This window comes from Bos indicus, chromosome 5 (genome assembly GCF_029378745.1).
Source record: "Bos indicus isolate NIAB-ARS_2022 breed Sahiwal x Tharparkar chromosome 5, NIAB-ARS_B.indTharparkar_mat_pri_1.0, whole genome shotgun sequence".
Taxonomy (NCBI): domain Eukaryota; kingdom Metazoa; phylum Chordata; class Mammalia; order Artiodactyla; family Bovidae; genus Bos; species Bos indicus.
Window position 1 is genome coordinate 95,189,931 of NC_091764.1, and position 23,418 is coordinate 95,213,348.

The following is a 23,418-nucleotide window of genomic DNA, read 5'->3' on the forward strand; positions in this document are numbered from 1 at the left end:
GGGACGGGGGAGCCTGGTGGGCTGCCATCTATGGGGTCGCACAGAGTCGGACACGACTGAAGCGACTTAGCAGCAGCAGCAGCAGCAGCAGTGTTTTATATGGGCTTCCCAGGTGGCTTAGTGATAAAGAATCTGCCTGCAGTGCAAGAGACCTGGGTTTGATTTCTGGGTCAGGAAGATCCCCTGGACAAGGAAATGGCAACTCACGCCGGTATTCTTGCCTGGGAGAGCCCGTGGACAGAGGAGCCTGGTGGGCAGCAGTCCATGGCGTCACAAAGAGTCAGATATGACTGAGTGACTGAGCATGCACACAATGTTTTATATTACATTAAATATATAATTTTAAAATATTTACAAAGGCTTTCATAGTTTTATGCTGCATGTTCCATAAACTATTGAATCCTCGGCCTCTTACATTCTACTGAATTCACCCCACAAATATTTACTGAGCACTCCCTGAACCCTAGGTGCTGTTCTAGGTAGACCTTGAGGGTTTTCAGGACTATGACCCAGGCAGTTTTAGGGAAGGCATTCCATGTTTCCTCACCCAGATCCTGGCATTACCTAGTTAGCTTGGAAGGCAAGTGTGTATTCTGCCCCCATCACCAGCATTAGTGTGGTGGAGGGACTTAAAAGCGCGTCGGGGATCTCTGGGCTACTCAACCCCTTAAAGTCAAAGTCTCAATGCTGAACCCACAGACTTGTGGACGGCCCCAGAGCATCTCCGAGTAGCCAGCGTTTCGCAGAAAGGAGACGTGTACAGCTACGGCATCATTGCCCAGGAGATCATCCAGCGAAGAGAAACCTTCTACACGCTCAGCTGTCGGGACCAGAAAGGTGAGGACCTTCTCTGGGAGCCAGCAGGAATTCTGTGACCACGTCTCAGTCCCCTTGTCAGCGAGAGCAGTGTCACTCCCGCGCTCCACACTGCACAGGGTGGTTGGAGGGATTCAGTGACGGTATGAATGTCAGAGGGCTCTGAAAAGCACAGGACAACACCCTACTGCCAGCCGCCACCACTCAGCAATACTGAGTTAAAGGGCTGGGCCTTAAAATTTCCTGCTTTCCCTCTGATTCCGTTAAGAGATATGCGTCTTTAACACCTGAACTAGATCACTAACAGGACCGCATACATCCTTGAGGTCTTACTAAGAGAGTATCTATAGTAGTTTTGTCACATGTCCTCTTGTGTGTATGTTGGGGGGTTTGTTGCTGTTGTTCAGTCGCTATCGTGTCTAACTCTGTGACCCCCGTGGACTGCAGCATGCCGAGCTCTCCCCATCCTCCACTGTCTCCCAGAGTTTGCTCAAGTTCATGTCCATTGAGTCCGTGATGCTATCCATCTCATGTGTATATGTATGTGTGTGTGTGTGTTGGGGGGTAGCATAGTTTATCAAATTCTAGAAAGTTGATTTGGAGATTATACTGACTCCCCATGGAATATTAAACTTGACTGTTCTTTTTTTAATTATTAAATTTTGATTTGGAGATTATACTGACTCCCCATGGAATATTAAACTTGACTATTCTTTTTTTAAACTTTGTATTTTGTATTGGAGTATAGCCGATTAACAATGTTGTGATAGTTTTAGGTGGACAGCGAAGTGACTAAGCCATCCACATACATGTATCCATTCTCTCCCAGACTCCCCTCCCATCCAGGCTGCCACATAACGTTGAGCAGAGTTCTCTGTGCTATACAGTAGGTCCTTGTTAGGGGGAAATGTTTCATTCCATTTATCCAATTCTCGATTCACTGAGTACTTACTGTGCACCAGCTCTTACCAGTATGGAGGATGAAGATAGCTGAAGGGTGTAGGGAGGACAGGCTAGCATCTCGGTCAGAGGAAACCTCCCTAAGACAGTGGTCTTTGAGTTAAGTTTTAAAAGGTCTGTAGCTTTAATTGAAGTACTCCCTGGGTGTAAGAGGGCCTAAGCCCCCTTCCCCTGGTGGCTCATCCATTCATTCACATCTGTTTGTTGAGTGCCAGCCTAGGCTCTGCCACACTCCCACTGGCTCCCCATCCAGGTCTGGGAACCCATTCAGTCTGAAGGCTGCTGCCTAAATTTCTTCACACTGCATTCTTTCTTGTAATTCTAATGGTTCTCGTCCCATCAGAGAAGATTTTCAGAGTGGAGAATTGCAATGGAGTGAAACCCTTCCGCCCCGATCTGTTCCTGGAAACAGCAGAGGAAAAAGAGCTGGAAGTGAGTATGTCTCCCACATGAGTTTCTTTGGGGTTGCAGCAGCAAAGGAGCACAGACTCGGTGGATGAACACCAAGGAAATGTATCCACTTATAGTTCTGCAGGCCAAAAGTCTGAAATGAGTTGTCAGAGGCCATGCCTCCTCCAGAGGCTCTATAGGAGAATCCATTCCTCACTTCTCCCAGGAGCTTCTGGTGGCTCTTGACATGCCTTGGCTTGTGGCCACAACACTCTAATCTCTGCCTCCAGGCCACATTCTCCATTTCTGTCTAATCTCCTTCTACTTCTCTCCTATATGAGGATACATGTGACTGTTGCTCTCATTTAGTTGCTAAGTCGTGTCCAGTTCTTTGTGACCCCATGGACTGCAGGACTCCAGGCTTCCCTGTCCTTCACTACTGTCTCCCAAAGTTTGCTGAAACTCATTCATGGCCATTGAGTCAGTGATGCGATCTAACCATCTCATCCTCTGCCACGCTCTTCTCCTTTTGTCTTCAATCTGTTCCAGAATCAGAGTCTTTTCCGATGAGCCGGCTCTTCACATCAGGTGGCCAAAGTACTGAAGTTTCAGTCCAGGGACTTCCCTGGTGGTTCAGTGTTTAAGACTACGTACTTCCAATGCAGGAGGCATGGTTCAGTCCCTTCTCAGGGAACTAAGATACCACATACCATGTAGCCAAAAAGGTTTAAAAAAATAAAATTGAATTTTTATTTTTTTAATTTAAATTTATTTTAATTGGAGGCTAATTACTTTCAATATTGTATTGGTTTTGCCATACATCAACATGAATCCACCACGGGTGTACACATGTTCCCCATCCTGAACCCCCCTCCCACCTCCCTCCCCGTACCATCCCTCTGGGTCATCCCAGTGCGCCAGCCCCAAGCATCCTGTATCCTGCATCGAACCTGGACTGGTGATTCATTTCTTATATGATATTATACATGTTTCAATGCCATTCTCCCAAATCATCCTCTCCCAGCGTCCAAAAGACTGTTCTATACATCTGTGTCTCTTTTGCTGTCACACATACAGGGTTATCGTTACCATCTTTCTAAATTACATATATATGCATTAGTATACTGTATTGGTTTTTTTCTTACTGGCTTACTTCACTTTGTATAATAGGCTCCAGTTTCATCCACCTCATTAGAACTGATTCAAATGTATTCTTTTTAATGGTTGAATAATACTCCATTGTGTATATGTACCACAGCTTTCTTATCCATTCATCTGCTGATGGACATCTAGGTTGCTTCCATGTCCTGGCTATTATAAACAGTGCTGTGATAAACATTGGGGTACACGTGTCTCTTTCAATTCTGGTTTCCTCAGTGTGTATGCCCAGCAGTGGGATTGCTGGGTCATAAGGCAGTTCTATTTCCAGTTTTCTAAGGAATCTTGGGTTTTTAAAAAAACTTTATTTAAAAGGATAATCCAGAATTATCTTCCCATTGCAAGATCCTTAATCACACCTGCAAAGACAGGTTTTTGCAGGTGTGATTAAAGACTTACTTTTTCCAAGTAAGGTAGCATTCACTGGTTCCAGGGGTTGGGACACATCCTTGGGAGCCATTATCAGCCTGTCATCCTCCCAACTCACAAAAGAGCTCCTCCAGCACACATCACGTTCTCCGTATTTAGGAGCTAGAAGAGCAGATGTCTGTGTGATACAGTTATTAGGCTTATAAAACTACCTCCTGATTATAAAATAAATATGTCAATATCTAGAAACAATAAAGAAATGTACATTCACTCTTTCTATCCTTCCTCCAAAGAAAATGGAGATGTTCTGTATTTGCTTGTTTTATAATCCCTCACAAAGGCCTTTAAGGCTTGTGGGGGAAAAAATTTCTAATTTTTTCATTAGAATTTTATCTGAGCTTTTATAATCCAGCATATGGTAAGTAAATGTTAAATATTTATGGTTGTTAAAGAAATTTTTAAAAACTTTTGTTCCTTGCAGGATAAAGATAAAAACATTTTGTTTCAGTTTGCAAGTGACCTGCTAGATGAGGTTTATGGTCAGAGTCTACTGAGCATGAACGGGCCTTTTTTATTTCTTTCTGTTTTTTCAACATGAAAGGCAGGTTGTACCCCAAGGTGTTCTGAGCTACACCCACTCCTATCTTGCCTTCTCCTCATCCCTTCCCTTCCTGCTGCTTTTCTGGATCCTGGAATTCCTCTCCGCACATCAGCATCTCTCCTCTCAAACCCTCTTTTCTAGTCTGAGTATATCCTCATGTTTAAAACAGCTTTCACCAAAGCTGCCTCCTTGTCCATTGACTCGTGCGACTGGATGGTTCTGGAATTGGAAATGAGGAATTCGATTCCGTTTTCTAGTAGCTGGTTCCAATAGAATACAGGTCTGAAACTCCAAGACTTGGCCTAAAGAGCATGTGCTGTTGACCGAGGAGCCTGGGCTACGGTCCATGGGATTGCAGAGTCGGACACGACTGAAGCAACTGGGCACGCATGCACGCTGTATCAGCTCCCTTGTCGGCGCTTTTGTCCCTTCCTCTAAGGCAGTCAGCCAGCGGATCTTTTTCCCAGGCAGGGGTACCACCTAGTGGTGAATACGGACAACTACAGTTCTATACCGTGGTCCTCTCCTTCCCTGGGGACTCTTCGGTAAAGCAAAAGAATGCAGACAGGGACTGCATCTAGTACCATTTGTGATCCTGTTTGTGTTCAGAGTGAAGAACAAACTTAAAGCAAATGGTCTTCAGCATGCTTTTTGATTGCACAAAAGCTGCAAAGAAGCGGTATCAAATGAGATGACGGTTCCATGGGCTTCCTGTCCTTTCCCTCTTCCTCTGTACCCATCCCCCCAACACACACCCTCCCATCCCTCCCACACACACCCTCTCATCCCTCCCACACACACCCTCCCATCCCTCCCACACACACCCTCCCATCCCTCCCACACACACCCTCCCATCCCTCCCACACACACCCTCCCATCCCTCCCATCCTCCCACCTCCCATCCCCACCTCCCCACCCCCGCCACCCCCCTTCCTCGTTTCTCTTCACTGCAGCTGGGAAACTTACAAACGTACATACATTAATGTCCTCTGCCCATGTCATACCTGGGACATACTTGTGCTAAGAAAATTATTAATTTTTTAAATCTGAAATTCAAGTTTAGCTGGGTGTCCTGTTAAACTTTTTTTTTTTTTTTTTTTGCTATATCTGAGAACCCTAAAAGGTCCCTTCACAAACCAATTAATTCAGAAGCTCCTGAAGTCCTAAGAAATTTTGTGAATGCTCCCCAGACAACCCCACGGTCAGGCACAGTTGAAAACTAATGTCATAGAGCTTCACTCTCATTTTAGAGTCGCCTCCTACTCACCAAGCCCAGCTATTTATCCCCGTCCCCAGCACAAACCCCGCAAATGTCTGTAAGGCGTTTTGTCTCTCCCATCCCACCTCCTCCAAATCAATATTGCCGTTTTTCCTTAGCCTAGTATGGAAAGAAAGGGTGTGGCCAAGTAGTGTAGGCAATGATGACCGCAGGGAACTGGGCCATTTCATACTCGTGAGAGTTGAGATGTTTTAAAAATATTCCCTGCTTCAGTTGCTTACATCACGGAACAGAATAGTATAGGATACCACCCTCTAAGCTAATCCACCTCTTATTTACTTATTTGAAGTACAGCTGATCTGCAATCTTGTGCCAATCTCTGCTGTACAACAAAATGACTCATTTATACATTCTTTTTCATATTCTTTTCTATTATAGTTTATCCCAAGGGGATTGGCTATAGTTCCCTCTGCTATCTATATAAGACCTTGTTTTTATCTGTTTTAAAGGTAATAGTTTGCATCTACCAACCCCACACTCCCAGTCCTTCCCTCTCCCTGCTCCTTTGGCAACCACAGCTGTGTCCTCTAAGCCCGTGAGTCTTCCTCTTTCATAGATAGGTTCATTGTGTCATATTTTAGACTTCACATATGAGTGACACCATATGGCATTTGTCTTTTGCTGAGTTACTTCAATTTGTTCTCTTCTTTCTTCCAGGTCTATCTACTTGTCAAAAGCTGCTGGGAGGAAGATCCAGAAAAGAGGCCAGATTTCAAGAAAATTGAGAATACGCTGGCCAAGATATTTGGGTATGGCGGACATTTTTACTTTTCCCCACTAACTTCAGTTTTTTCTAATAATAGTTGACATTCAGTGGTAGCTAAGTATGAGAATGCCTTTTCTAATGAAAAATCACAGACTATAATACCTGACTCCAAAAAATTAAAATGATATGGAGATGAACAGACCATTTTTTCGAGAAATAATCAATTTGAAAAGCTAAGTACTGTGTTCAAGGGCAAAACGAGCCTGATTAGAAAATAGATTCTGACTGATCATATCTGTTAAAAAAATATAGTTCCTGTACTCTTCTGCAGGTAATTAGGATTTAGAAGTCTAGGAGAATCCTGAGGATCTTAAAACCCCTGGATAATTCTTAACATCAGCAAGTTCCTTAGAGTTTTAAAAATCGTAAGATCATGAACTTTGGCTAAATCAGAGTATAATTCAGGATCAAGAGAAAAGTAACATACAGTTACCCAGTAAGATTGAATTTTAGATTTCCCATGTTTGGAGGTAGATACAATGCAGAGTGAGAAAAATAGCTCTCGGAGATCCAGTTTCTAGGCTAGGATCTAATAATAGCTAGTTATGGTTACCAATTTTGTTGCTCGTAAAATTGGAATGAATTTTCTGTAGATGATTCCTGCAGTTCCTTCTAGCTCTTTCTGTAGTTTCGTTAAGTCGAGGACTCAGACACTTAGTGAGGCTAAATAAAGCCCAGGACTAAGATGGGGTGGAGTAGTGGTCCCAAACCCCCCACACCAGGCCACACAGCAGGAGGTGAGGCAGGGTTGGGGGGCAGCTAGCAAAGCTTCATCAGCCGTTCCTCCTTGCTCACGTTACCACCCAAGTTCTGCCTCCTTTCAAATCCGCAGCAGCATTCAATTCTCATAGAAGTGTGAACCCTAACCCTAAAGTCAGGGCAGAGTATCCTGAGATTGCCACAAAATAGAAATATGCTGCTAAGTTGCTTCAGTCGTGTCCGAGTCTGGGTGACCCCATAGACGGCAGCCCACTAGGCTCCCCCGTCCCTGGGATTCTCCAGGCAAGAACACTGGAGTGGGTTGCTATTTCCTTCTCCAATGCAGGAAAATGAAAAGTGAAAGTGAAGTTGCTCAGTTGTGCCCGACTCTTCGAGACCCCATGGATTGCAGCCCACCAGGCTCCTCTGTCCATGGGATTTTCCCATGGACGGAGGTGCCATTGCCTTCTCCGAAATAGAAATATAGTGCACAGTAAATGTACCGTTGTTGAATCATCTCGAAACCATACCCTCCCCCACCCCCATCCCCGCCCAGTCCATGGAAAAGTTATCTTCCATGAAACCAGTCCCTGGTGCCAAAAATGTTGGGGACCTCTGGGGTAGAGTGAAGATAATGAAAGTGTGGCCACTGATTGCTTGATCTAAACCAGCCAATGTGGGAAAAGAGCAGGAAATAATAAATGATTTCAATCTTGCCCTTTTTCATTCCTTCCCAGATCTATTACTAAGAGCAGATGAAACTGTATATGTGACAGATGAAATGTGAGCTCATGAAGATAAAACTAGGCCCCTGGTATTTAGCCTTTAATGTGGTGGTTCTCTACTTGGCTGCACATTGAAATCACCTGGGGATTTTTGCAAACTAGTGATGCTGAAGTCCTACCCGAGAGAGTCTGATGTAATTGATCTGGGTGCAGGGTGTCATCAGGAGTTTAAATAAGCTCCTCAGGTGATTAAAATACACAGCCAAGGTTGAGGAAACTGTTTTAATTGAATCAATTCATCATGAAATCAGATTATCCATCTTCATCCTTTCCACCTGCTCCCTCATTCTTTCTACCCAGCTAGATTTCTTTATGTTTTCTGGTGAGAATTTCCTGGGGACCTTGTTAAAAATTTCTCTTCTTCCCAAAGCTAGCAGTTTCCAGTTGTAACAGGTCTGTGATAGAACTCAGAAATGTATGATTTTTTTCTCTTTCTTTTTTATTTTTTTAAATTATGAAAGTATGATAACACATTTACAGGAGACTTGGAAAATACAAAACAAAGTTACATATAGTTCCACTATATAGTACAATTATTTTTTAAGCAGATAAATTAAGATTTTTAGTTGGAGTTTCAATGTCAAACTCTCAAAAGTTAATAGAATGAACATACAGAAAAGTAGAAGGATATAGTAGACCTGAAAAGCACCATGAACCAATTCAATACAATTAAGATTTATACAATTTTCATACAACAGTAGGATACAAATTCTTTTCAGGTTCCCATAGACTATAAACTAGGAGTCTCTGGAACATATCCAGGGACATAAAACAAGGTGCAAACATTTCATGGTCTGCTGCTGCTGCTGATAAGTCGCTTCAGTCGTGTCTGACTCTGTGTGACCCCATAGATGGCAGCCCACCAGGCTCCTCTGTTCCTGGGATTCTCCAGGCAAGAACACTGGAGTGAGTTGCCATTTCCTTCTCCAATGCATGAAAGTGAAAAGTGAAAGTGAAGTCGCTCAGTCGTGTCCGACTCTTTGAGACCCTGTGAACTGCAGCCCACCAGGCTCCTCCATCCATGGGACTCTCTAGGCAAGAGTACTGGAGTGGGGTGCCATTGCCTTCTCCTTTCATGATCTAATATTGAAATCATACAAAGTATGTTTCCTTATCATTGTGAAATTATGTTAGAAATCAATATCAAAAGATACTTGAAGATACCCACATATTTTCAAGTCCAAATGTGGCATTTACCAAGAGAGACATAGCCATCGAAAGCCTCAATAAAGTCAGAAAAATGAAAAAACACAGTGATTGCAGAGAAGAAATCATTTAAATGAGAAATGAAAATCAAAGATATTTTAAAAACCCCATGTATTTGGAAATTAAATGTCCACTTTTAAATGATGGGTGTATCTAAGAAGGTATAACAAGGAAAATTAGAGAATACTTAGAATAAAAACAAGAGAGAATTTACCAGAATTTGTTGCATGCTGCTGAAGCTGCTCAGTGCAGCTAAATACAATGTGAAATCTTGAATAAGGTATAAAAACAAATAATGGATACTAGCATAAAATTTTGTGAAATTTGAACAAAATCTATACATTAACTAATAATACTGTGGTGGTGGTGGTGCTTTAGTCGCTCAGCTGTGCCCAATTCCTGCAGCCCCATGGACTGTAGCCCTCCAGGCTCCTCTGTCCATGGGATTCTCCAGGCAAGAATACCAGAGTGGGTTGCCATTTCCTTCTCCAGGGGATCTTCCTGACCCAGGAATCAATCTTGGGTGTCCTGCATTGCAGGTTGATTCTTTACTGACTGAGCTTCGAGGGAAGTCCACATGTTAATTTCCTGTTTGGGTTTTTTTTTTTTTTTTAACGACATAGTAGGAAATGTATTAAACTTTTAACAAACATCCCACCCCATACCAAGGGGATTACAACATAGTCTGTCTTTTTGAGCACAGAAATGGCAAGTTTAATTGTTGTTATGATGATGAAACAGTAGAATTTATTCATCCCTTGGGTTGTGTCATGAACATTGTCTCCAGTTCTCACAACAGTTGTAATTTCCAACTGGGGTCTGCACCCAGGCGGGTCACAGGGTCACGAAGAGCTGGCATCTCATCTAAGTCATCTCAATCTAACAAAATAGACTTATTAGGGCTTTTGCTTTAGGACCCTGACTCTCTATTCTGAGGGATAATAAAAGGCTCAGATTTACTTTACTTGGTTCTTTCCTTTTTTAATTTATTTTTTAACTGAAGGAAAATTGCTCTATAATATTGTGATGATTTCTGCCATACGAGGTTCTTTTCTTATATTTCCTTTTATTGCAAGTTGTTCCTTATTAAAACTTTAAAAGATATGAATAAGCAAACAAGAAAGTAAAAACATCACCTATTTTTCAACAGGTAATGACCAGTTTTCAAAAATTAAAAATGAGATGGTAATGTTTGCTGTTACATAAACTGGCTTTTTTCACTTAAATAATGTAAAGGAAGTATCTTTCTGTGTACTTTGCGATTTTAATTTGTATTTGATAGTCCATCATTTCATAATAATTTGATTACTTTTTGTTACACATTTAGGGTAATTTTTAAATGATTGTTTGTGAGGAATAACTGCTACTTTCTTTATAGTTCACTTTCAGCACATTCGTGATAGTTTCCTTTGAATAATTCTAAGTAGAATTGAGAGGCTGGTCCACATAAGCATTCCTAAGATTTATGACGCATTTTGCTGTATTTCCGCCAGGAAGACTATAATGTATTTTTTCCTCCATCTTACATTGATTGCCATTGTGCTAACATTTGTTTTTCTTTTTTTTAATGTCTTTTCTATTTCTTTGATCCTTCCTGAGATTAAATTTTTTTGCCATATTTGTTGGCCATTTTTATTCTTTATTTAATTACCTGTTCATAATGTCTGCCTATTGCTTTAATAAATATTTATGTTTTCTTAATAATATGGAGAGCTCTTTATCTGTTTCTACATACAGCCTTTTCCATGACCAAAAAAATGAAAGTTACATGGATACCTTGATCCGACGTCTACAGCTGTATTCCCGGAACCTGGAACATCTGGTGGAGGAAAGGACACAGCTGTACAAAGCAGAGAGGGACAGGGCTGACCAACTTAATTTCATGTTGCTCCCAAGGTAAGGAAGTCCTTCTACGGATGTGACTATACAGGACTCCAGGTTGTGCCTCAGCCCTTAAGGCGGAAAGCCAAAGCATATTTGTCTAGCATTGGTTTTCTCTGTACTTTTCTTACTTTATTTATTTTTATGTATTTATTTGGCTGTGCTGGATCTTAGTTGCGGCACAGGGGATCTTTATTTGCAGCATGTGAAATTTTAGTTAGGGCATGTGACATCTAGTTCCCAGAGCAGGGATTGAACCTGGGTCCCCTGCATTGGGAGTGCAGAGTCTTAGTTACTGGACTGCCAGGGAAGTCCCTTCTCTACATTTATATAGGATTGTTCCCTTTTGCATTTTCTTCATCAGATCATTGTGTTTAAAGATGCACGTTCTTCCTAAGCTTTGTCCTGGTTTGCACTGTCTAAATTGCTAAAAGAAAGAGATTGTTTTCCAGCGCCATGGAAGGAGCGTGGATGGCAGAGTTAGAGTCACCTATGTTCCAATACCTGTTGGCCACTGTTACTGAGTCTGAGACCTTAGGCCAGTCACTGTCTCTCCTTCATATAAAAATGAAAATTAAAGCATTAATTTCTTTGCCATCTTCTTTCAGCCTCATAGTAGAGGCCCTATTACAAGAAATGATATAGATGAGCTTATTTGCAAAGCAGAAAGAGAGACAAAGATATAGAAAACAAATGTATGGACAGCGAGTGGGAAAGGGGTGGGTGGGAGAAATAGGGAGATTGGGATTGGCAGATTCGCACTGTTGATACAATGATGTATAAAATAGATGCTGGGGCTTCCCTGGTGATTCAGACGGTAAAGAATCTGCCTGCAATGCAGGAGACCCAGGTTTGGTCCCTGCACTGGGAAGATCCCCTAGGGAAGGGAATTGCTACTGACTCCAGTATTCCTCCTTGTGAAATCCCATGGACAGAAGAGCTTGTTGGGCTGCAGTCCACTGTGTCACAGAAGAGTCGGACACAACTTAACGACTAACATGTACACACACACATAAAATAGGTAACTACTGAGAATCGACTGAATAGCACAGGGAACTCTATTTACTGCTCTGTGGTGACCTAAACTGGAAGGAAGTCCAAAGTGGAGGGGATATACATATATGTACAGCTGATTCACTTTGCTATACAGTAGAAGCTAACACATTATATTTATTAATAAAGCAACTATGCTCCCGTAAAAACTAATTAAAAATAAAATAAGAGCCATCTTTAGTGGAGGAAGGCTTCCCTGGTGGCTCAGATGGTAAAGAATCCACCTGCAATGTGGGAGACCGGATTCAATCCCTGGGTGGGGAAGATCCCCTAGAGGAGGAAATGGCAACTCACTCCAGTATTCTTGCCTGGAAAACTCCATGGACAGAGGAGCCTGGCAGGCTGCAGTCCATGGGGTCGCGTAGAGTCAGACATGACTGAACAACTGAACACTCACCTTTATTAGAGTTATAATCAGGTATTAAATTAATACTGAACCTCCTATTCATCTGAGGCCACATACATGTGCTCTGTGTGTGTGCTATGTTCCTAGACTTGGTATTTGCAAGCTGTCTTTGGTTCCTCGCCACACCACTCACTGGAAATCCTCAGTTCTAGAATTCCTGGTGAACAGTTAGTACTGTCTCAAAGATTTCCGTAGAGGAAGAAGGAATTTACTGAAATTGAAGGCCCTGTTTTTTCCTTCCTCATCCAGGCTGGTGGTCAAGTCTCTGAAGGAGAAAGGCTTCGTGGAGCCTGAGCTCTATGAGGAAGTCACTGTCTACTTCAGTGACATTGTCGGGTTCACTACCATCTGTAAGTACAGTACCCCCATGGAAGTGGTGGACATGCTCAATGACATCTACAAGAACTTTGACCACATTCTGGACCACCACGACGTGTACAAGGTAACCGCTCCACCTAACCGGCTGAATGATGGTTTGGCCCAGGTCAGCAGAGCCAGAATTGGCTGTTTCTGTTACTACAGTTCTCCTTCGCTGCCCCTACCACCTCTGCCTCAGGATGCTTCCAGGATTGTCATGGATCCCCAAATCCCCAGGTGCTCAAGTCCTTGGTGTAAAATACAGTATTTGTATAGAACCTACATACCCATGTACTCTTAAATCATTTCTAGATTACTTATAATACCTAATACAATGTAAAGGCTAAGTAAAATAGTTGCTGGAGTTGTGGCAAATTCAAGTTTTACTTTTTGGAACTTTCGACAGTTTTGTTTAAATATTTTTGTATCATGGTTCATTGAATCCACAGTGTGGAACCTATAGATTCAGAGAGCTGACTTTACTCAGGTCTTTTCCTTTGTCATTTAAGAGTTAGTAAATTAGTGGTTGAGTCTGAGCGACAAGTGAAGTGGGAGAGTAAGAGTGGTCAGAAGTTGAAATTCTCACCCTGTGTAGATCAGAAAGTCTTACTAACAAGAGTTCCGGTCGAATAGAAAGTGATTATGCATTTTAGAGATATTGAGAAAGAAGAAATTAACTAACCAACACGTTTGAACCATGCATATGATTATGAAAATGAAATTAAAAGGGAGAATATCAAAGAATAATGTTAATATAAGTCTACTTCCTATTACAGGAAAAGTGTTCAGAAGCATCCGGTACAAGAATGTGTATTATGTCTTTAGTGAAGTGAAAACGAAAATCGCTCACTCATATCCCACTCTTTGCAACCCTGTGGACTGTAGCCCTGAAGAAGGCAATGGCACCCCACTCCAGTACTCTTGCCTGAAAAATCCCATGAATGGAGGAGCTTGGTGGGCTGCCGTCTATGGGGTTGCACAGAGTCGGACACGACTGAGCGACTTCACTTTCACTTTTCACTTTCCTGCATTGGAGAAGGAAATGGCAACCCACTCCAGTGTTCTTGCCTGGAGAATCCCAGGGACGGGGGACCCTGGTGGGCTGCTGTCTATGGGATTGCACAGAGTCAGACATGACTGAAGTGACTTAGCAGCAGCAGCAGCAGGACTGTAATCCACCAGCCTCCTCTGTCCATGGGACTCTCCAGGCAAGAATACTGGAGTGGCTTTCCATGCCCTTCTCCAGGAGATCTTCCCAACCCAGGGGTCAAACCCAGGTCTTCTGCCTTGCAGGCAGATTTTTTACCACCTGAGCCACCAGGAAGCCCCTTTATGTCTTAGAGGAACCTACAATTATTTTTTTTATCAAATGGTTTTTGAAAAGTAAAGTGCTAAACATGACTTTTCTGGTAATTAGAGATGGTTTCCTAAAATTCCATAAAGCCATTCAGATTGTTTCAACACTATAGAATTGTCACCATATCTGCATGACTTACATTATTATAAAGTACTTCACTCAGTTAAAATCCTTTATAGTTGTTTTATCAACTTTTTAACTAGGCTATGGCTTTCTAGGTGGCGAAGTGGTAAAGAATCTGCCTGCCCATGCAGGAGACGCAGGTGATGCGGGTTTGATCCTTGGGTCGGGAAGATCCTCTAGAGAAGGAAATGACAATCTGCTCCCGTATTCTTGCTTGGAAATTTCATGGAAAATTTCAACCACACAGCCTGGCAGGCTACAGTCCATAGGGTCACAGAGAATTGGACATGGCTGAGCATGCACACACCACATCCTAACTAAGCTATAAAAACCCTGAAGAAATTAGCATAGTACTGGTCTTGAACTAGTCCCAGCATAAGTGTGCAGGGCAATGCGCATATGAGTTCTCGAACATTTCTGAATTTGATGTGCAATGAACTGCTTCTGTTTACTTTCTGGTGCCTTTAGAAGGGACAGATTCACTGATGAGAAACTACTTCCACAGGTGGAAACCATTGGTGATGCCTACATGGTGGCCAGCGGTTTGCCTAAGAGAAACGGCAACCGGCATGCAATAGACATTGCCAAGATGGCCTTGGACCTCCTCAGCTTCGTGGGGACCTTTGAGCTGGAGCATCTTCCTGGCCTCCCAATATGGATTCGAATTGGAATTCACTCTGGTACGCAGCTGAGCACTGTAGCAGTCGGGAACCATGTGTCCCTCTGCACACCAACTAAATTAGAAAGGTTGAAGGATCCTCAGACGAGATCAGTTTTCACTTGAGGCTTACTCTTGAATCCGCCTGCCAAATACGAGGTCCAGTTACACATCCTGACATAATTAGACCTATAATAAGTGTCTGGAGAGTTCTAGGAAACAACAGTCACGACAGCACTCATGGAATGATAAACACCAACCACAAACTGAAATAACAAGCTCCAGACCTCCTATTTAAGTCACCCTATTCCCTGGTGGCTCAGATGGTAAAGAATCCGCCTGCAATGCAGGAGACTTGCCTTCCATCCCTGAGTTGGGAAGATCCCCTGGAGGAGGGCATGGCAACCCACTCCAGTATGCTTGCCTGGAGAATCCCCATGGACAGAGGAGCCTGGCAGGCTACATTCTATGTGGTAGCAAAGCTGCTGCTGCTGCTAAGTCATTTCAGCCGTGTCCGACTCTGTGCGACCTCATAGACGGCAGCTCATCAGGCTCCGCCGTCCCTGGGATTCTCCAGGCAAGAACACTGGAGCAGGTTGCCATTTCCTTCTCCAAAGTTGGACGCAAATGAGCGACTAAGCACAGCGCAGCATGTTTACTATTTATCTCTTCCCCATTCCCTCCCTCTCCCCATCTCTGACTTCTGTAAATTTTTTTTCAGTAAAATACTACAGTATTTTAAATGGATTTTATTATCTTTCTGATGTGATTGAGAAGTTTTAGAGACTTTTTTAAAAAAATTGGAGTGTAGCTGATTTACAATATTGTGTTAGTTTCTGGTGTACAGCAGAGTGATTTGGTTATACATATATATAAAATAGCTTGCATCTGCTAATCTCAAACTCCCAATCCCTCCCTCCCTTACCCCCTGGTAACCACAAGTCTTTTCTCTATGTCTGTGAATATGTTTTGTAGATAAGTTTATCTGTGTCATATTTTAGCTTCCTCAGAGATCTAATCAAGTAGCTGCTGCTGCTTCTGTTTGTTTCTGTTTTGTATTTTTGCATTGAGTCTAACAGGGAAGATTCATTACTCAGTATTTTTTTTTTCGAGTGTACATAAGCAATGTACAACTTAATGTTCTATTTTTTCAGTGTCTGTAAACACAGTGTTCAAAGGACAAATCTATAAAGAAACTCATATAGATCAAAACCTGATAAACAAACCAGAAAATCAGTAGTTGCCTCTACACAAAACCTGGTTTTGCAGTTTCTGAGTTAATCTTTAACTTCTACAAATTTTAACTCCTTGCATTCAGTCTTTCCACACAAATACTTGCTTGAGCAGCCCTTCTTCCCGATCTAATATGCCCCTGTGCATCATCTGGCCTTGGCTTTTGTTCTGCCTTTTGGGGTATCCTTGTGTTGTAGGCTCCCCTTTCCTGCTGTATTCACGTGGTACATGAAAAGCGCAGGGAATAAGATTCCAAGTCCTTGTCATCTGGGTCTTCCATCATCAGGCCACAAATTCCTAAAATGCTGCGCTGTGCCATGCTTAGCCACTCAGTCATGTGGGACTCTTTGCAACCTCATGGACTGCAGTTTGCCAGAGTCCTCTGTCCATGAGGATTCTCCGGGCAAAGAGTACTAGAGGGGTTGCCATACCCTTCTCCAGGGGATCGTCCCAACCCAGGGTCAAACCCAGGTCTCCCACATTGCAGGCAGATTCTTTGCTGTCTGAGCCACCAGCGAAGCCCAAGAATAGTGGAGAGGGTAGCCTATCCCTTCTTCAGGGGTTCTTCTCGACCCAGAAATCGAACTGGGGGTCTCCTGCATTGCAGGCAGATTCTTTACCAGCTGAGCTACCAAGGAAGCCCAAAAATAAAACAGACGGGCCATTGAGCCTTCAAGTGCACTATGCCCACCAATGGTTCCGAGCTCTGGGCTGTGTGGCTGGCACAGCAAGGTGGTGGTGAGATGGTCTCCATTCTTCTTGAGAGCCTTCTGTGTAATGTATTAAGGAACATTTTTCACCTTTGCATGCTGATCTCAAAATGTCTTCTTGTTTCTTGAAAATGTGCTTTTCTATGCTAGAGCAAAACACTTCCTGAAAGTGTGATTTGGATAATGATGCTATCCCCTAACAAATACATTCAGTTAGAGCCAAGGTCACAGCTCATTTTACCCCTTAAACCACTTCTCCCATCTAATGAGGCATTGAGCGTTGTGATCTTGAGAAGAGGGCTCACCCACCTTAACACCACTCTATGACTTCCGTGGCCTCCACCTTCTTGCTTTCTGTCCCTCACAGGTCCCTGCGCTGCTGGAGTCGTGGGGATCAAGATGCCTCGTTATTGCCTGTTCGGAGATACAGTCAACACAGCCTCTCGGATGGAATCCACTGGCCTCCGTAAGAAAGGAGAGGACTTTTCATAGAGGACAAAGATTCTGTCTCCCAACCAAGGGGAACTGTAGGATAAAAATGCATAATACTGCCAGTGAGGTGAAGCATGACTCTTCACATTGACTGACTGTGAGCCTGGGTCAGTCCAGTCCTTGCTACATATTGCCATTTACTGATCATAATTTTTTTCTTCCTTTATGGCTCAGTTTGACTGTTATTAGTCTGGGTTCGTTTGCAGTGCATTCAGGCATGCTCTACCTGGAATACTCTTAGATCCATGTAAAAGAGAAAGTGTTAGCTGTTTATTCCAACTCTTTGCAACCCCACGGACTATAGCCCACCAGGCTCCTTGGTCCATGGAATTCTCCAGGCAAGAATACTGGAGTGGGTTGCCATTTACATGGAGACCCCAAACCAAATTTCAGCTTTTTAGCTCAGCACCACAAAGTAAAATCCAAACCCAGGCCCCGGGGCTCCCCTCTCTGAGCTGGAATGAGAAGCTCCAGGGCTTAATCTAGAGAGCCTCCTTACTCAGGACCCTGAAAACCAGCACCAGACCCTCTCCCCGTGTCTGGTAATAGTTCTCATCTCACCGATGCTATTCTAAAGTTGTTTTTTTTTTTTTTTTTATGACAATGTCTAAGCTGTCAAGAGCACCCATAATAAATATTCTGGCTCAAGGGGAAACAAACGGGGCCTATGATAGCGTTCAAAACGGACACGGTTTTCATTGATCTATTTTGCATTTCCAGCCTTGAGAATCCATGTCAGCGGCTCCACCATAGCCATCCTGAAGAGGACGGAGTGCCAGTTTCTCTATGAAGTAAGAGGAGAAACCTACTTAAAGGTAAGGAACCCATAGAGATTAATAGTGCCACCTAATAGCGCCACCGGGTGGCGCTAGTGGTAAAGAACCTGCCTGCCAATGCATGGGACATAAGAGACGTGGGTTCGATTCCTGGGTTGGGAAGATCCCCTGGAGGAGGGCATGGCAACCCACTCCAGTATTCTTGCCTGGAAAATCCCATGGACAGAGGACTCTGGCGGGCTACAGTTCACAGGATTGCAAAGAGTTGGACATGACTTAGCAGTTGAGCACAGACGCCCCACCAGACCTGCTGAGTCCAACTCTCTCTGGGTATAGATCAGAGATCTGTATTTAAATCAAGTGACTGTGATGCATAGAGAAGAGTGGGAGTCCCTGTTCTAGACATGCCTTGCCATCCCACACATTTAGAGCAACCGCCTTTCGGAGCCACCAGGTGGCCCGAAGGCTGTCTGTTGAAGGTGACCAAACTCACAACAGATCTGAAGCCAGTGATCGGCTAAGACCATCTGCCTCCACCAGCCATAGCAGCACTGGCCCTTACACTGACAGCAGCTTGAAAGAGCCTCCTATAGGTAGTTGTGTCTGCACAACACACTGGCTATTTTAATTCTCTGTGAGCACATTCTCTGCAGTGTTCCCTCCAAAACAGAAGTGGTGTGTGGATTATTACAGTGCAAGTGGTTAGGCGTATGGGCTCAGTGGTGTCTGGCTCTGCGACCCCATGACTGTAACCCGCCGGGTTCCTCTGTCGGTGGGGTTTTCTAGGCAAGAATACTGGAGTGGGTTGCCATTTCCTACTTCCGGGGATTGAACCCTGGGATTGAACTCAAGCCTCTTGCATATCCTCCATTGGCAAGCAGGTTCTTTACCATTGGCGCCACTTGGGAAGTTCAAATATTTCAGTCCAAACACAGCCCCAAATCACTAATTTTTTTTGAATGAGTGGTTTTTAAAAATATAACTATCCAGTCTGCTTTTCAAACACAACCTACAGCCAAAAACTGAATTTCCTGTTGCTGCCATTTATTTTACAGCCTGCAGATGTACCCAGCAAATGTCAGTTAGTGAGTGTTTATTATGAGGCACGTGTGTTTGTAATTTACACACTTCAGGTGGGGAAACTGTGGCAAAAGTTTCGTGGCAAAAACGGCCAGAATAAAATGTGACATTTCCAGCTGTGAAACCAGTTGGATTCATTGGAGTAGCAGGATCATAAATGAATTTTCTTCCTTCTTCATTTAGAGTTTTTGTGCTGTTGCTAAGGTGATATTTGGAAATGTCTTCTGGGGAATAAAAGAAAATTCTAGTTTGAAAAAAAAAAAGTCTGGTGGATGAGATACTTTTTTGAAGATGCTTAGAAATAGAGATTGGTCTGGAGATAACACAGATGATACCAGGAACAGGTGCTGTATTGAAATATAGGCTCTGATGACAAACTCAGAGGGGAAACGTCTCTTGGAAGCTGATACTTGTCAGAACGGTGGGTTAGAGCCGACTGCCTTGTTGGCCTCCACGGTCCACACCTTTCTTGTCTCTCTAGGGGAGAGGAACTGAGACCACCTACTGGCTGACCGGGGTGAAGGACCAGGAGTACAACCTGCCGACCCCTCCAACCGCGTAAGCTGCTGGCTGGGCGGGGAGGAGCCGGGAAGTGGAGGTCTTGGCTTTGTATCTTATACTGTGTGCAGGCAGTTTAACTGTTGGCGAGGGCTTTGCCAGTGGCAATGAGGCATTGAATCCAAGGTGAGAGACAACACACATTGAAAGGCTTGGAAACCCCCTTCTCTGGCTGCTGGAGTGTTTCAGGCTCGCTCAGGAGACCAGAGGAAAGTTTAGGGCTCACCCCCTGCACATGTGGTCAAGAGTAGAGCACCCTAGGGACAAGAGACCAGTGCATTTCCACCCCTGCTCTCAGCTCTCTGCTGAGTCACCTGATGAAACAGGAACTCCCAGCACCAGGACTGTGGTTTGGGATCTCCACACGGAGTGTGTTCTCCCTGAGATGAGTAAAACAGGCTGCAGGTCTAATTAACCGGTTTCAGTTTCCCTAAAGGTGACTCAAATGGTCTTCCAGTTGCATTTGGGCCACTGCAGTGAGTCATGTGGCCATTGGAATGGCTTTTGCTGTGGTAGAGAAACCCTGTCGTGCAGACACCTGGATGCGGGACCCAGACAGATGGCAACACCATAGAGATGCCAAAACAATGCAGACCATCCGTATGGCATGGGGGGACCTGGCACCTTACTAAGAGCACCCCAGGTCCATCCTAATCTCTTAAAACCCTCCACTCATTCAGAGCCCTCCCCAGACAAGACTCACATTCCTAGGAAAGTGTGGGACCACGTTTCAGAGTTTTGTGGAGACTGGTGACTCAGATGGTAAAGAATCTGCCTGCAATGCAGGAGACCCAGGTTTGATCCCTGGGTCAGAAAGCGCCCCTGGAGAAGGGAATGGCAATCCACTCCAGTATTCTTGCCTGGAGAATTCCAGGGACAGAGGACCCTGGCAGGCTACAGTCCATGGGGTTGCAAAGAGTAGAACACAACTCTCCAAGTGTTAGTAGAGCGACTGACACTTCAGTGGCCTTCCCAGGTGGCACTGCCTGCCAATGCAGGAGACATAAGAGATGCGGGTTCGATCCCTGGTCAGGAAGATCCCCTGGAGTAGGAAATGGCTATCCACTCCAGTATTGTTGCCTGGAGAACCCCATGGACAGAGGAGTCTGGCAGGCTACTGTCCATGGGGTCGCAAAGAGTCGGACACGACTGAAGCTACGTAGCACACACACTAGGGCTTAGCACCCTCTTGGCTTCTGTTCCTCTCGCTCCAGTGGTATGTGTAAACCTAACCTCACCTCTGAATTCCACATTGTGGTGTCTCACTTGGAAATCGAAATATAATTTCCTGCTTGAAATATATTCTGCTTTCCCTACAACTACACAGAGCAAGGGTGACCGTTCTTTAGGCTCATCGGTGGAAGCCAAGGGTCGTTCTGTGTTCTCTGGACTTCCTGCGTGCAGCACAGAGTAGGCATTCAACAAGATATCAGTGAATGAAACAGGCGGTTCTGGAGCTGAGGGCTAGTCTATTTGAATGGCTGAGAAGTTCCCTTTTCCCTCCATACTCTGTCTCTCCAGGGAGAATCAACAGCGCTTGCAAGCTGAGTTCGCTGACATGATCGCCAGCTCTTTACAGAAAAGACAGGCCTTGGGGATAAGGAACCGAAAACCAACCCGGGTGGCCAGCTACAAGAAGGGCACCCTGGAGTATTTGCAGCTGAACACCGCAGACAATGAGAGCACCCATTTTTAAACCTCTGTAAGAGCTAAGGACTCAGGCAAGACTAAGTCTGGCCACACCTGGGGCAATGACCACAAGTGTCCTGAAGCTTCCGCTTCTCTGAGACCTCAGTAAAGCAGAAGAAGACTTAGATGCAGTCTCCAATAACCTCGGCTTCCCTGTCTGGGACATAGGCTTGCTTCCGTGAATCACGTACACTCTCAGTGCAATAATTACCTTCTACTCTGCGGCCTGATCTCAATAGCTGCTCCAGGGAATTTCAACCTGGGAAAGAAGAGAAATGAATATGCACTATCTCAGAGCTGGAGAGATTTTGTTCTTATTTCACCTGTTTCAGCTTTGTTTACTGGCTCTTTTTCTTTCTGTATTCATGATAACATTTTTTTTAATTGTCCCAATGATATTTTCAGTATTTTATCTCCATTAAATTATATTTAACTTCTAATTTTGGCAGACAATATGCTGTATATGAGGCAGGAATAAAAGTTAAACATTTCTTGGATCTGTGGATGTGTTTCTCTCTCTTGCACCCATTTTCCTGGAATGCACCAGCCATTGCCTTGTGCTGGTTGAAAAACTTACTTAATACCCCTGCACTGAAGAAGGGCAAAGCTAGCATTATTGCTCAGAGGTCCAAACCTTGACATTCAGCATCACCTGTGTGCATGGGGGGATTTTGTGTCTAGTTCTCTACCATAGGGGCTCTTCAGGTGCTAAATTCACATCCTGTCTATCTGTAAAGACACCTTACTCCAGACTCTGCAAATATCCCCCCTCACATCCAGCAGTTATCTCGTTCCCCTTTTAATGGCAGCCAAGCATGATTCATTCGCTTGAAATCTCTGGAAAAGGACAGAGCCAGGTTGAGTAGACTAATATCAGCACAGACAAGAACGGGCATGTCACACCCCGGCATTGACCTTCACAACTAAAACAATTGCTCCAACCAGAGTATGCCTCCCCAGGCCTCTGCCACGAAAACCACTCTAGAGGTTAAGAAGTAGGTTACATCTTCTCCGTCACCTAGAAAAGCAGACTCTCAAACAATAATAAATGATCTTCTGGTGTACAGGCTGAGCACTTAATGTGCAGCAAGAGTCTTTCTTGGTGCCTGGAGCTTTATGATCTGTTTGTGCCTCTGCGTCCAGCACAAGGAGACTTGACACTCAGGGATGAGGTTGTGATGTGGATGTTTTTGGTCATTCATTCAGGAAACATATTTGAGCTGCTCTTCTTATTCCAGGAGCTGGGCTTAGTGTACATGGCATAGGTATGGTCTCTACCAAGCCTTGAATTTTACAGGAGAGAGAAATGTAAAGTGATAAATGGGTGTGAAGACCAAACATCTACCTTGACAAACAGGCAAACTTAGCAACTCTAAGCCCGACCAGAAAATCAGTCTTTTAAGGCTCATGAAATGAAGTGAAAGCCACTCAGTCATGTCAGACTCTTTGCGACCCCATGGACTATACAGTCCAAGGAATTCTGCAAGCCAGAATACCAGAGTGGGTAGCTGTTCCCTTCTCCAGGGGATCTTCCTAACCCAGGGATCAAACCCAGGTCTCCTACATTCCAGGTGGATTCTTTACCAGCTGAGCCACTAGGGAAGAGATTGATGAAAAGCTTCTCAGCTGAAGGCGCCAGTGTTCGTGTTCTTTTATAGACTCTACATGCTCGTGAAATATTTCTTGACCTTTAAACAGATGTGTGGCCTTGGCTTGTCCACTTAACAGTGTGGATATGTCATATCAGTGATGACAGTGACTAAGGACAGTACCAGGCAAATTCTTTGCTTTTTCCTAGCTATAAATTAATTAATGTGTCCAAGCCCCTAATGTTTCATTAATAAATCAGCCTTCATAATATCCACCTCAAGGAGTTGCTATAATGATGTTTTCAGTTGAAGTATAGTTGATTTACAATGTTGTGTTAGTTTCAGGTGTACAGCAAAGTGATTAGGTATCATATATATATGTATTCTTTTTCAGATCTTTGCCATTGTAGGTTGCTACAAGATATTG

The 23,418-nt window shown here is 43.9% G+C and overlaps 1 protein-coding gene across 1 annotated transcript in view; it reads left to right on the plus strand.

Annotated features, from left to right (window-relative positions):
- Window positions 1–21,892, plus strand: part of GUCY2C (guanylate cyclase 2C) — a 68,123-nt gene extending 46,231 nt beyond the window's left edge. Inside the window, exons 18-27 of the mRNA XM_019961517.2 lie at window positions 700–837; window positions 2,120–2,208; window positions 6,231–6,322; window positions 10,767–10,925; window positions 12,619–12,811; window positions 14,712–14,886; window positions 17,175–17,273; window positions 18,020–18,114; window positions 19,637–19,713; window positions 21,235–21,892. Coding sequence (XP_019817076.2) covers window positions 700–837; window positions 2,120–2,208; window positions 6,231–6,322; window positions 10,767–10,925; window positions 12,619–12,811; window positions 14,712–14,886; window positions 17,175–17,273; window positions 18,020–18,114; window positions 19,637–19,713; window positions 21,235–21,409 — 1,292 coding nt within the window. The 3' untranslated portion in view covers window positions 21,410–21,892. The remainder of the gene's footprint in view (window positions 1–699; window positions 838–2,119; window positions 2,209–6,230; window positions 6,323–10,766; window positions 10,926–12,618; window positions 12,812–14,711; window positions 14,887–17,174; window positions 17,274–18,019; window positions 18,115–19,636; window positions 19,714–21,234) is intronic.
- Window positions 21,893–23,418: the final 1,526 nt, after the last annotated feature.